This window comes from Scophthalmus maximus, chromosome 3 (genome assembly GCF_022379125.1).
Source record: "Scophthalmus maximus strain ysfricsl-2021 chromosome 3, ASM2237912v1, whole genome shotgun sequence".
Lineage (NCBI taxonomy): Eukaryota > Metazoa > Chordata > Actinopteri > Pleuronectiformes > Scophthalmidae > Scophthalmus > Scophthalmus maximus.
This window is the reverse complement of record NC_061517.1, coordinates 6,739,532-6,752,689: the sequence shown is the minus strand read 5'-3', so window position 1 is coordinate 6,752,689 and position 13,158 is coordinate 6,739,532. Positions and strand designations below refer to the sequence as shown.

General features: G+C 38.9%; 3 protein-coding genes across 3 annotated transcripts; all 3 read left to right on the top strand.

Moving 5' to 3' along the window:
* Window positions 1-2,357: 2,357 nt before the first annotated feature.
* Window positions 2,358-3,473, top strand: LOC118317069 (mannose-specific lectin). The gene is made up of 3 exons (XM_035645517.2): window positions 2,358-2,426; window positions 2,758-2,851; window positions 3,079-3,473. The coding sequence occupies exons 2-3, from the start codon at window positions 2,762-2,764 to the stop codon at window positions 3,331-3,333; spliced, it is 345 nt and encodes a 114-aa protein (XP_035501410.1). The 5' UTR covers window positions 2,358-2,426; window positions 2,758-2,761; the 3' UTR covers window positions 3,334-3,473.
* Window positions 3,474-5,818: 2,345 nt separating this feature from the next.
* On the top strand, window positions 5,819-6,934 carry LOC124849882 (mannose-specific lectin-like). Its single transcript, XM_047330995.1, has 3 exons — window positions 5,819-5,887; window positions 6,219-6,312; window positions 6,540-6,934. The coding sequence occupies exons 2-3, from the start codon at window positions 6,223-6,225 to the stop codon at window positions 6,792-6,794; spliced, it is 345 nt and encodes a 114-aa protein (XP_047186951.1). The 5' UTR covers window positions 5,819-5,887; window positions 6,219-6,222; the 3' UTR covers window positions 6,795-6,934.
* Window positions 6,935-9,268: 2,334 nt separating this feature from the next.
* On the top strand, window positions 9,269-10,395 carry LOC118317068 (mannose-specific lectin-like). Its single transcript, XM_035645515.2, has 3 exons — window positions 9,269-9,348; window positions 9,680-9,773; window positions 10,001-10,395. Exons 2-3 carry the CDS (start codon window positions 9,684-9,686, stop codon window positions 10,253-10,255), a joined length of 345 nt encoding a protein of 114 aa, XP_035501408.1. The 5' UTR covers window positions 9,269-9,348; window positions 9,680-9,683; the 3' UTR covers window positions 10,256-10,395.
* The last annotated feature ends 2,763 nt before the right edge of the window (window positions 10,396-13,158 follow it).

Sequence of the window (13,158 nt, the reverse complement as noted above, 5' to 3'; positions counted from 1 at the left end):
TGATTTCAACTACACGCCTACACACCTAATTCGCCTACACACCTGATTCAACTACACGCCTACACACCTAATTCGCCTACACACCTGATTCAACTACACGCCTACACACCTGATTTTCAACTAAACGCCTCTACAAGCTATGAATTAAAATGAAACTGTAAAATGAAGAGCCTGCCAGGAAATACGAATACGTTGGTGAGTGAGGGAAAACTCTCTCAGGCATCTGGCAAGAGATAGCGGGATATGAAAAGTCAACGCAAGGATCTGCACATATTTGCTAAGCCATTCAATTTGCAATGATGTGCCTGAAAAGCTGAAGGCACTAAACAAATGAGCTGCAGGACCGACAAGCTCCATGCCAAGTCCAACAAACGCCCTCTATACAAACTGAGCTGCGGGAGATTGTTGCAACATATTCAGATGTAATAGCAGGTTTTTGATCAGGAAAATCGCCAGGGGACCCCTCTTCCAGGTGCACGTTTAACTTATGGCTTCCATATGCCTGATTGGACATGCCATCGTGTGCAGGGGGTGCCCGAGGAAAGTCAAAACCCAACGGAGGTTTCCGCGAGCGGGAGAACGAGGGCGTGCGAGGGACAGCCTGCAGGGTGTAGTGTCTTTTTGTCCATATATGGAATGAGAGGAGAATATGTGCTTACATCTCTTACTTTGGAATGCTATGCAAGGGGGCTTCTGAGGACCCTTACCACTCCTTTTCTTGGCCCTGATAGTTCCACGTCTCACAGAGTATGACTTGATTCGAACCAGGTGTTCCTTCTCAAGCCAACAACGGACCTATAAAGGTAACCCCCAAGAAGTGTCTGGAGGGGTTGTCCTCTTGGCCGGACACTCTCCAAGTTCTGCAGTGCTTGAAATCGATGCTGGTCTTTTTGTAATGAACCTTTATTTACAATCAAGACGGTGTCGGCGGACTTCTCTTCAATACACCTTCACATCATCGCTACTTAGTATACAACGAGGGCAAAGAGCGCCGCACCGAGCTCCACGATGAGGCGATGGCACAGAACAGATCATGTCGCTTCAACGGGACGGGTTGAAAATCTTCGGCTGTTTATGAAACTGCGGTCGCCACAGTCCTGGCAGTTAAAGGGAGACACTGCAGCAGGCGGGTCGACCTCGGCTTAGCAATGGCCCAGCTCTGTAATAGCGACTAGACAATTCTTGTTACTTTTTTTACTAGCACAATAAGAATACCCACGATAACACCAGCACCAACGACAGGAGTATGCCGAGTCCATGCCCATCACTGTCGTCCTGTTTCTCAATTCTTTTTTCAGGTTTTCTCATCTGCAGTTATACTTTCTCAGGATTTCAACACCTCTTATCAGATCGCGTGTAGTTATCCATTAAAAAGCTCCTCCTTGATTCTTGTGAAATTTGTTTTATTATTTCCAGAGAAACACGCCAACAAAAACGCCCACGTTCAACCTTTTGAACAAAGACACCTCATTGTCCCATTCCCTATTCCTTTTCCTCATACCTAAGTTTTGCTGATTAGTTTCTACAGAACCCGTCAGCTTGTTGTTGAACTCCCTGTTCAACCGCATATTTTGATGGCAAACTAAGTGACCTGATGATTAAATGTGTGTTAGTGTTTCCTTGTAGAGCTGTGTGTAGTGGCCCAGAGATCCCGGACCTCAGTTAGCTGGTAAGATGCTTTACAAAGAATCACTGGTCTATAAAAACTGAAGGAAACCACAGTCAACAAAAACACAAAATACGTGTTGTTGTGCTGAACGTACACAGAGGCCCAGGTTTGATTCCTGGCCTGAAATCATTTTCCATTTTTCCAACTCCGGTCCTGTCACGGTCGAGCTCATGTTTATCTGCGTATTTTACCAAGAATTAGGGAGGTTTTCTTGAGTCGTGTAAACCTGTCAATTTACACATTTAAACATTAATGTGTGCTATCAGTTTACACGTGTAATTTGATGGGACACACTAATGTTTAAATGTGTAGATCATTTACTTTGCTGGCCCGGAGTCTGTGAGCCAGCAACATGCCTCAGAGCAGTGAACAAACACAAATGAGGAACAAGTAGAAAAAACTCTGGTCAGTCTGTAGAAGTTATGCAATTAAACAGAGAAACAGATTCAATTTAGTCAAGTGCTGTACTATGTCATGCTACTGTATAATTCTATACTCCATTCAAATTCAAAGTGAGGTGTCCTCAACAGAACACTCATGCAGTTTTGCTTAGGTAGGATTTTAAATGCTCGTATTGGTGTTTTTACTTGAGTGAAGGATCTGATTCCATCACCAGATTAGATTAGTTTGTAGAACACGTGTGAACAGATTTGCTCCACCCTCGTATTCTCACTCAGATATAAGTGGGACTTGTTTTGGTCCAGAACAACTGCCCCCTCTTCAGCTGCTTCTCAGACACAAGGACCCGCCACAACTGGTGAGTTTCATCTCTGCTCTCTTGTACAGAATCAATACACAAATTAACCAATGACCAAATGACGTAATTCATCTGTAGAGAGATGTGTTGCATCTGTCTGGGAGAACGTATTTCTGATAACTGTGGGCTTAACTTGTGGTTCATTCTAGGACATGTTGACATCAGAATCTTAACATTAATCTTAACGGTATTCTACTGGCATACAGCATCAAGGAGGATGAGGATCCAGATTCATTTGAATCTCCATTTAAACTTCCATAGCCAGTACAGTGCAGATTGTTTTGATGTGTGGACACTTCACTGAACCCTTTTTCATCCCTTCGTTCACCAGAATCATGAACAGAAACTCCATCAGCACGGACCAGGAGCTGCGTAAGGGAGAGTTCCTCATGAGTGTGAATGGCGAGTTCAAAGCCATCTTCCAGGTGGGGAAACAAATATATTTTCTCGATCTATTCCAGCCGCTTATTATTTCATGGTACAATTCCCAGTGTTTCATCTTGTTAAAGAACTCCCTGTTTCCTCTGATTACACAATAATTTTTTTTGTGTGTGATTGTTGTAGCCTAACATTACTTATTTTTGTTATATTTGAAAATCAACACATGTAAATACAAACAAACCTTGATTATATTTCTTCCTCTCCCCCAAAGGATGACGGCAACTTTGTCATCTACAAATGGTCTCCCATTTGGGATACTAAGACATGTGGGAAAAACCCATTTCGAGTCCTTCTGCAACCGGATAACAACCTGGTTATGTACGACAAATGTTCTAAACCAGTTTGGGCCACTGGCACCTACTCAAACCAAGCCAATCAAAGGATGCGCCTGACCTTGACTGATGGAGGTCGGCTGGTTCTTGATAAAGATGGTAGTGAAATTTGGGGTGCTGGAGGATGCTTTTAGCAATGAAAAGTGCTCTATAAATGAAATTTATTATCATTATTATTAATAAATAGATTCCAGAATTCAAACAGAATTCATGATGTGGCAACACACTGTACACGGTTTGCTCTGAGATTGAAATAAAGAGCTCTGATGTTTCATTCCTTGCTGCTTTATTATTATGTCAAACTTTCAATACCCTGTGGAGCGATCGTGTGTCTTTGTTTTCTGCCCAAATTAATCACTAACATTAATTGATAGATATGAAAAATTATTTTCCACAGTATAAACAATGTAAAAAAGAGGTGTATTTATGTTTTCATCAAAGTTTACAAATGAAAGATCATAGGTCTATATATATGGTTGTATTTGTGTTTCATAGTTAAGTTTATGGTGAAACTGTAAAACATCAAATGGTAATTATGTGTTTTTGTCATCATGGTTAAATAACGACATCATGTTGCAGATGATTTGCAGAGATTCCTGTAAACGTTAAAGTGTCCAGGTTTATTTTGTTGTCCCAAATGAGGAAATTTGATTTGCAGGCGTGGTTCCCTAACTATACAACAATACAAAAAGTTGAAACATTCAAAGTCCTATTAAAAGAAAAGAGTCATAATCTCAGCAGAGACATTAAAGGAATGAATCTAACTTGAGAAATAAGGTCGGACATTTTACGTGGTGGCATCAACATGGGATACAAAACGCAGCGTGTTATCAAGAATAACACCCTGATACTTGTAGCTGTCCACCGGATCAATATCAACATGCTTCATTATGGTATGTTCATGTGGGCGACGAGGAAAACAAGGAAGGACACAGAGAAAACAAGGTGATGCAAGACAAGGCAAGTTTATTTGTAAGGCCCTTTTCAAATACAAAAGCAAGAGAAGTAACTTTGCCTAAGGCATAGAAATGCATTAAAACAATGGGAACTTAGTTCAATTAATGACAGTGCAATTGAATAAAAAACAAATTGATTGGGGTTCAAAGGTGCAGAAGAAAATGATCAGTATCTTTCATTTGCATTATCTGTTCAAAAGAATATTCAGATTTTACAGCGATTTCGGTTTGTTCAAACAGGATCTGCAAAAGAACAGACACATTCATGTTCCACAGCACAGCTAAACATGTAGATATCTAATTTAGAGTACTTATCAATCATCTAATAATAATTATCAATGTGAATAACTTGAAATTATATTCTACCTCAAATACAAAATGTGGCCTCAACAAATAACTTAATGTTTTGTATTTACAGAGTCTGTTTTTAGTAAAGTCTTAAGCACTTGTGTGTTGGCATTATTATGTCTAATAATTAAGATTATTAGCATTAACTTTAACATTACTTATATTGACACACATAAGCCACCTCCAAGTACTTGTAGGTGGCGCCACAGGGGTCTCCAAACATTGGACACATTCAACACTTCTTCTCACATTGTGTGTATTCCCTTACTGCTCTATTTGTCAGATGAAGGGCAGATTATGACATATTCTATCCAAAGCTATCAATTAAAAAGCTCCTCCTTGATTCTAGTGACATTTGTTTTCTCATTCCCAGAGAAACAGGCCAACAAAAACGCCCACGTTCAACCTTTTGAACAAAGACACCTCATTGTCCCATTCCCTATTCCTTTTCCTCATACCTAAGTTTTGCTGATTAGTTTCTACAGAACCCGTCGGCTTGTTCTTGAACTCCCTGTTCAACCGCATATTTTGATGGCAAACTAAGTGACCTGATGAATAAATGTGTGTTAGTGTTTCCTTGTAGAGCTGTGTGTAGTGGCCCAGAGATCCCGGACCTCAGTTAGCTGGTAAGATGCTTTACAAAGAATCACTTTGGTCTATAAAAACTGAAGGAAACCACAGTCAAGAAAAACACAAAATACGTGTTGTTGTGCTGAACGTACACAGAGGCCCAGGTTTGATTCCTGGCCTGAAATCATTTTCCATTTTTCCAACTCCGGTCCTGTCACGGTCGAGCTCATGTTTATCTGCGTATTTTACCAAGAATTAGGGAGGTTTTCTTGAGTCGTGTAAACCTGTCAATTTACACATTTAAACATTAATGTGTGCTATCAGTTTACACGTGTAATTTGATGGGACACACTAATGTTAAATGTATAGATCATTTACTTTGCTGGCCCGGAGTCTGTGAGCCAGCAACATGCCTCAGAGCAGTGAACAAACACAAATGAGGAACAAGTAGAAAAAACTCTGGTCAGTCTGTAGAAGTTATGCAATTAAACAGAGAAACAGATTCAATTTCGTCAAGTGCTGTACTGTGTCATGCTACTGTATAATTCTATACTCCATTCAAATTCAAAGTGAGGTGTCCTCAACAGAACACTCATGCAGTTTTGCTTAGGTAGGATTTTAAATGCTCGTATTGGTGTTTTTACTTGAGTGAAGGATCCGATTCCATCACCAGATTAGATTAGTTTGTAGAACACGTGTGAACAGATTTGCTCCACCCTCGTATTCTCTCTCAGATATAAGTGGGACTTGTTTCGGTCCAGAACAACTGCCCCCTCTTCAGCTGCTTCTCAGACACAAGGACCCGCCACAACTGGTGAGTTTCATCTCTGCTCTCTTGTACAGAATCAATACACAAATTAACCAATGACCAAATGACGTAATTCATCTGTAGAGAGATGTGTTGCATCTGTCTGGGAGAACGTATTTCTGATAACTGTGGGCTTAACTTGTGGTTCATTCTAGGACATGTTGACATCAGAATCTTAACATTAATCTTAACGGTATTCTACTGGCATACAGCATCAAGGAGGATGAGGATCCAGATTCATTTGAATCTCCATTTAAACTTCCATAGCCAGTACAGTGCAGATTGTATTGATGTGTGGACACTTCACTGAACCCTTTTTCATCCCTTCGTTCACCAGAATCATGAACAGAAACTCCATCAGCACGGACCAGGAGCTGCGTAAGGGAGAGTTCCTCATGAGTGTGAATGGCGAGTTCAAAGCCATCTTCCAGGTGGGGAAACAAATATATTTTCTCGATCTATTCCAGCCGCTTATTATTTCATGGTACAATTCCCAGTGTTTCATCTTGTTAAAGAACTCCCTGTTTCCTCTGATTACACAATAATTTTTTTTGTGTGTGATTGTTGTAGCCTAACATTACTTATTTTTGTTATATTTGAAAATCAACACATGTAAATACAAACAAACCTTGATTATATTTCTTCCTCTCCCCCAAAGGATGACGGCAACTTTGTCATCTACAAATGGTCTCCCATTTGGGATACTAAGACATGTGGGAAAAACCCATTTCGAGTCCTTCTGCAACCGGATAACAACCTGGTTATGTACGACAAATGTTCTAAACCAGTTTGGGCCACTGGCACCTACTCAAACCAAGCCAATCAAAGGATGCGCCTGACCTTGACTGATGGAGGTCGGCTGGTTCTTGATAAAGATGGTAGTGAAATTTGGGGTGCTGGAGGATGCTTTTAGCAATGAAAAGTGCTCTATAAATGAAATTTATTATCATTATTATTAATAAATAGATTCCAGAATTCAAACAGAATTCATGATGTGGCAACACACTGTACACGGTTTGCTCTGAGATTGAAATAAAGAGCTCTGATGTTTCATTCCTTGCTGCTTTATTATTATGTCAAACTTTCAATACCCTGTGGAGCGATCGTGTGTCTTTGTTTTCTGCCCAAATTAATCACCAACATTAATTGATAGATATGAAAAATTATTTTCCACAGTATAAACAATGTAAAAAAGAGGTGTATTTATGTTTTCATCAAAGTTTACAAATGAAAGATCATAGGTCTATATATATGGTTGTATTTGTGTTTCATAGTTAAGTTTATGGTGAAACTGTAAAACATCAAATGGTAATTATGTGTTTTTGTCATCATGGTTAAATAACGACATCATGTTGCAGATGATTTGCAGAGATTCCTGTAAACGTTAAAGTGTCCAGGTTTATTTTGTTGTCCCAAATGAGGAAATTTGATTTGCAGGCGTGGTTCCCTAACTATACAACAATACAAAAAGTTGAAACATTCAAAGTCCTATTAAAAGAAAAGAGTCATAATCTCAGCAGAGACATTAAAGGAATGAATCTAACTTGAGAAATAAGGTCGGACATTTTACGTGGTGGCATCAACATGGGATACAAAACGCAGCGTGTTATCAAGAATAACACCCTGATACTTGTAGCTGTCCACCGGATCAATATCAACATGCTTCATTATGGTATGTTCATGTGGGCGACGAGGAAAACAAGGAAGGACACAGAGAAAACAAGGTGATGCAAGACAAGGCAAGTTTATTTGTAAGGCCCTTTTCAAATACAAAAGCAAGAGAAGTAACTTTGCCTAAGGCATAGAAATGCATTAAAACAATGGGAACTTAGTTCAATTAATGACAGTGCAATTGAATAAAAAACAAATTGATTGGGGTTCAAAGGTGCAGAAGAAAATGATCAGTATCTTTCATTTGCATTATCTGTTCAAAAGAATATTCAGATTTTACAGCGATTTCGGTTTGTTCAAACAGGATCTGCAAAAGAACAGACACATTCATGTTCCACAGCACAGCTAAACATGTAGATATCTAATTTAGAGTACTTATCAATCATCTAATAATAATTATCAATGTGAATAACTTGAAATTATATTCTACCTCAAATACAAAATGTGGCCTCAACAAATAACTTAATGTTTTGTATTTACAGAGTCTGTTTTTAGTAAAGTCTTAAGCACTTGTGTGTTGGCATTATTATGTCTAATAATTAAGATTATTAGCATTAACTTTAACATTACTTATATTGACACACATAAGCCACCTCCAAGTACTTGTAGGTGGCGCCACAGGGGTCTCCAAACATTGGACACATTCAACACTTCTTCTCACATTGTGTGTATTCCCTTACTGCTCTATTTGTCAGATGAAGGGCAGATTATGACATATTCTATCCAAAGCTATCAATTAAAAAGCTCCTCCTTGATTCTAGTGACATTTGTTTTCTCATTCCCAGAGAAACAGGCCAACAAAAACGCCCACGTTCAACCTTTTGAACAAAGACACCTCATTGTCCCATTCCCTATTCCTTTTCCTCATACCTAAGTTTTGCTGATTAGTTTCTACAGAACCCGTCGGCTTGTTCTTGAACTCCCTGTTCAACCGCATATTTTGATGGCAAACTAAGTGACCTGATGAATAAATGTGTGTTAGTGTTTCCTTGTAGAGCTGTGTGTAGTGGCCCAGAGATCCCGGACCTCAGTTAGCTGGTAAGATGCTTTACAAAGAATCACTTTGGTCTATAAAAACTGAAGGAAACCACAGTCAAGAAAAACACAAAATACGTGTTGTTGTGCTGAACGTACACAGAGGCCCAGGTTTGATTCCTGGCCTGAAATCATTTTCCATTTTTCCAACTCCGGTCCTGTCACGGTCGAGCTCATGTTTATCTGCGTATTTTACCAAGAATTAGGGAGGTTTTCTTGAGTCGTGTAAACCTGTCAATTTACACATTTAAACATTAATGTGTGCTATCAGTTTACACGTGTAATTTGATGGGACACACTAATGTTAAATGTATAGATCATTTACTTTGCTGGCCCGGAGTCTGTGAGCCAGCAACATGCCTCAGAGCAGTGAACAAACACAAATGAGGAACAAGTAGAAAAAACTCTGGTCAGTCTGTAGAAGTTATGCAATTAAACAGAGAAACAGATTCAATTTCGTCAAGTGCTGTACTGTGTCATGCTACTGTATAATTCTATACTCCATTCAAATTCAAAGTGAGGTGTCCTCAACAGAACACTCATGCAGTTTTGCTTAGGTAGGATTTTAAATGCTCGTATTGGTGTTTTTACTTGAGTGAAGGATCCGATTCCATCACCAGATTAGATTAGTTTGTAGAACACGTGTGAACAGATTTGCTCCACCCTCGTATTCTCTCTCAGATATAAGTGGGACTTGTTTCGGTCCAGAACAACTGCCCCCTCTTCAGCTGCTTCTCAGACACAAGGACCCGCCACAACTGGTGAGTTTCATCTCTGCTCTCTTGTACAGAATCAATACACAAATTAACCAATGACCAAATGACGTAATTCATCTGTAGAGAGATGTGTTGCATCTGTCTGGGAGAACGTATTTCTGATAACTGTGGGCTTAACTTGTGGTTCATTCTAGGACATGTTGACATCAGAATCTTAACATTAATCTTAACGGTATTCTACTGGCATACAGCATCAAGGAGGATGAGGATCCAGATTCATTTGAATCTCCATTTAAACTTCCATAGCCAGTACAGTGCAGATTGTATTGATGTGTGGACACTTCACTGAACCCTTTTTCATCCCTTCGTTCACCAGAATCATGAACAGAAACTCCATCAGCACGGACCAGGAGCTGCGTAAGGGAGAGTTCCTCATGAGTGTGAATGGCGAGTTCAAAGCCATCTTCCAGGTGGGGAAACAAATATATTTTCTCGATCTATTCCAGCCGCTTATTATTTCATGGTACAATTCCCAGTGTTTCATCTTGTTAAAGAACTCCCTGTTTCCTCTGATTACACAATAATTTTTTTTGTGTGTGATTGTTGTAGCCTAACATTACTTATTTTTGTTATATTTGAAAATCAACACATGTAAAAACAAACAAACCTTGATTATATTTCTTCCTCTCCCCCAAAGGATGACGGCAACTTTGTCATCTACAAATGGTCTCCCATTTGGGATACTAAGACATGTGGGAAAAACCCATTTCGAGTCCTTCTGCAACCGGATAACAACCTGGTTATGTACGACAAATGTTCTAAACCAGTTTGGGCCACTGGCACCCACTCAAACCAAGCCAATCAAAGGATGCGCCTGACCTTGACTGATGGAGGTCGGCTGGTTCTTGATAAAGATGGTAGTGAAATTTGGGGTGCTGGAGGATGCTTTTAGCAATGAAAAGTGCTCTATAAATGAAATTTATTATCATTATTATTAATAAATAGATTCCAGAATTCAAACAGAATTCATGATGTGGCAACACACTGTACACGGTTTGCTCTGAGATTGAAATAAAGAGCTCTGATGTTTCATTCCTTGCTGCTTTATTATTATGTCAAACTTTCAATACCCTGTGGAGCGATCGTGTGTCTTTGTTTTCTGCCCAAATTAATCACCAACATTAATTGATAGATATGAAAAATTATTTTCCACAGTATAAACAATGTAAAAAAGAGGTGTATTTATGTTTTCATCAAAGTTTACAAATGAAAGATCATAGGTCTATATATATGGTTGTATTTGTGTTTCATAGTTAAGTTTATGGTGAAACTGTAAAACATCAAATGGTAATTATGTGTTTTTGTCATCATGGTTAAATAACGACATCATGTTGCAGATGATTTGCAGAGATTCCTGTAAACGTTCAAGTGTCCAGGTTTATTTTGTTGTCCCAAATGAGGAAATTTGATTTGCAGCCGTGGTTCAAAGCCAACAAGTATACACAAAGACAACATCCACTATGTCAACAACACACTCAAAAGGCTACAAATATGCAGCTGGCACAGGGACTGGAAGTTCACGCCAACTACAAAATGCAAGTGCGTTAAAGTACAAAAGTACTAGAAATGGAAGATGTAAACCAAATACAAGTCGGCCAAAGTGCCAACGTACAAATGTACAAGGTAGTGCAAGGAATACATCCAAAGTACTATCTGCCACTAAGCATTTCAATAGCCCTCAGGATAAAGGCTGAAGACCTGAGGGCAATAAATGAAACTCCCTCTGAAGTTGATGGTCCTGACAACCCTAGATAGCCTACGTTCTCCTGAGCGCCTGCCATGTCCAAGAAACTGGCACGACTCCCCCTAGAGGTCTTAACACGTCTACTGAGTCTCTTCTTATTGGACACATCCAGGATCCCTAACTATACAACAATACAAAAAGTTGAAACATTCAAAGTCCTATTAAAAGAAAAGAGTCATAATCTCAGCAGAGACATTAAAGGAATGAATCTAACTTGAGAAATAAGGTCGGACATTTTACGTGGTGGCATCAACATTGGATACAAAACGCAGCGTGTTATCAAGAATAACACCCTGATACTTGTAGCTGTCCACCGGATCAATATCAACATGCTTCATTATGGTATGTTCATGTGGGCGACGAGGAAAACAAGGTGATGCAAGACAGGGCAAGTTTATTTGTAAGGCCCTTTTCAAATACAAAAGCAAGAGAAGTAACTTTACATAAGGCATAGAAATGCATTAAAACAATGGGAACTTAGTTCAATTAATTACAGTGCAATTGAATGAAAACCAAATTGATTGGGGTTCAAAGGTGCAGAAGAAAATGATCAGTATCTTTCATTTGCATTATCTGTTCAAAAGAATATTCAGATTTTACAGCGATTTCGGTTTGTTCAAACAGGATCTGCAAAAGAACAGACACATTCATGTTCCACAGCACAGCTAAACATGTAGATATCTAATTTAGAGTACTTATCAATCATCTAATAATAATTATCAATGTGAATAACTTGAAATTATATTCTACCTCAAATACAAAATGTGGCCTCATCAAATAACTTAATGTTTTGTATTTACAGAGTCTGTTTTTAGTAAAGTCTTAAGCACTTGTGTGTTGGCATTATTATGTCCAATAATTAAGATTATTAGCATTAACATTAACATTACTTACATTGACACACATAAGCCACCTCCAAGTACTTGTAGGTGGCGCCACAGGGGTCTCCAAACATTGGACACATTCAACACTTCTTCTCACATCGTGTGTATTCCCTTATTGCTCTATTTGTCAGATGAAGGGCAGGTTATGACATATTCTATCCAAAGCTATCAATTAAAAAGCTCCTCCTTGATTCTAGTGACATTTGTTTTCTTATTCCCAGAGAAACATGCCAACAAAAACGCCCACGTTCAACCTTTCGAACAAAAACACCTCATTGTCCCATTCCCTATTCCTTTTCCTCATATCTAAGTTTTGCTGATTAGTTTCCCTAAAATAAATAAATAATGCTCTGATGTTTCATTCCTTGCTGCTTTATTATTATGTCAAACTTTCAATACCCTGTGGAGCGATCGTGTGTCTTTGTTTTCTGCCCAAATTAATCACCAACATTAATTGATAGATATGAAAAATTATTTTCCACAGTATAAACAATGCAACAAAGAGGTGTATTTATGTTTTCATCAAAGTTTAAAAATGAAAGATCATAGGTCTATATATATGGTTGTATTTGTGTTTCATAGTTAAGTTTATGGTGAAACTGTAAAACATCAAACGGTAATTATGTGTTTTTGTCATCATTGTTAAATAACGACATCATGTTGCAGATGATTTGCAGAGATTCCTGTAAACGTTCAAGTGTCCAGGTTTATTTTGTTGTCCCAAATGAGGAACTTTGATTTGCAGCCGTGGTTCAAAGACAACATCCACTATGTCAACAACACACTCAAAAGGCTACAAATATGCAGCTGGCACAGGGACTGGAAGTTCACGCCAACTACAAAATGCAAGTGCGTTAAAGTACAAAAGTACTAGAAATGGAAGATGTAAACCAAATACAAGTCGGCCAAAGTGCCGACGTACAAATGTACAAGGTAGTGCAAGGAATACATCCAAAGTACTATCTGCCACTAAGCATTTCAATAGCCCTCAGGATAAAGGCTGAAGACCTGAGGGCAATAAATGAAACTCCCTCTGAAGTTGATGGTCCTGACAACCCTAGATAGCCTACGTTCTCCTGAGCGCCTGCCATGTCCAAGAAACTGGCACGACTCCCCCTAGAGGTCTTAACACGTCTACTGAGTCTCTTCTTATTGGACACATCCAGG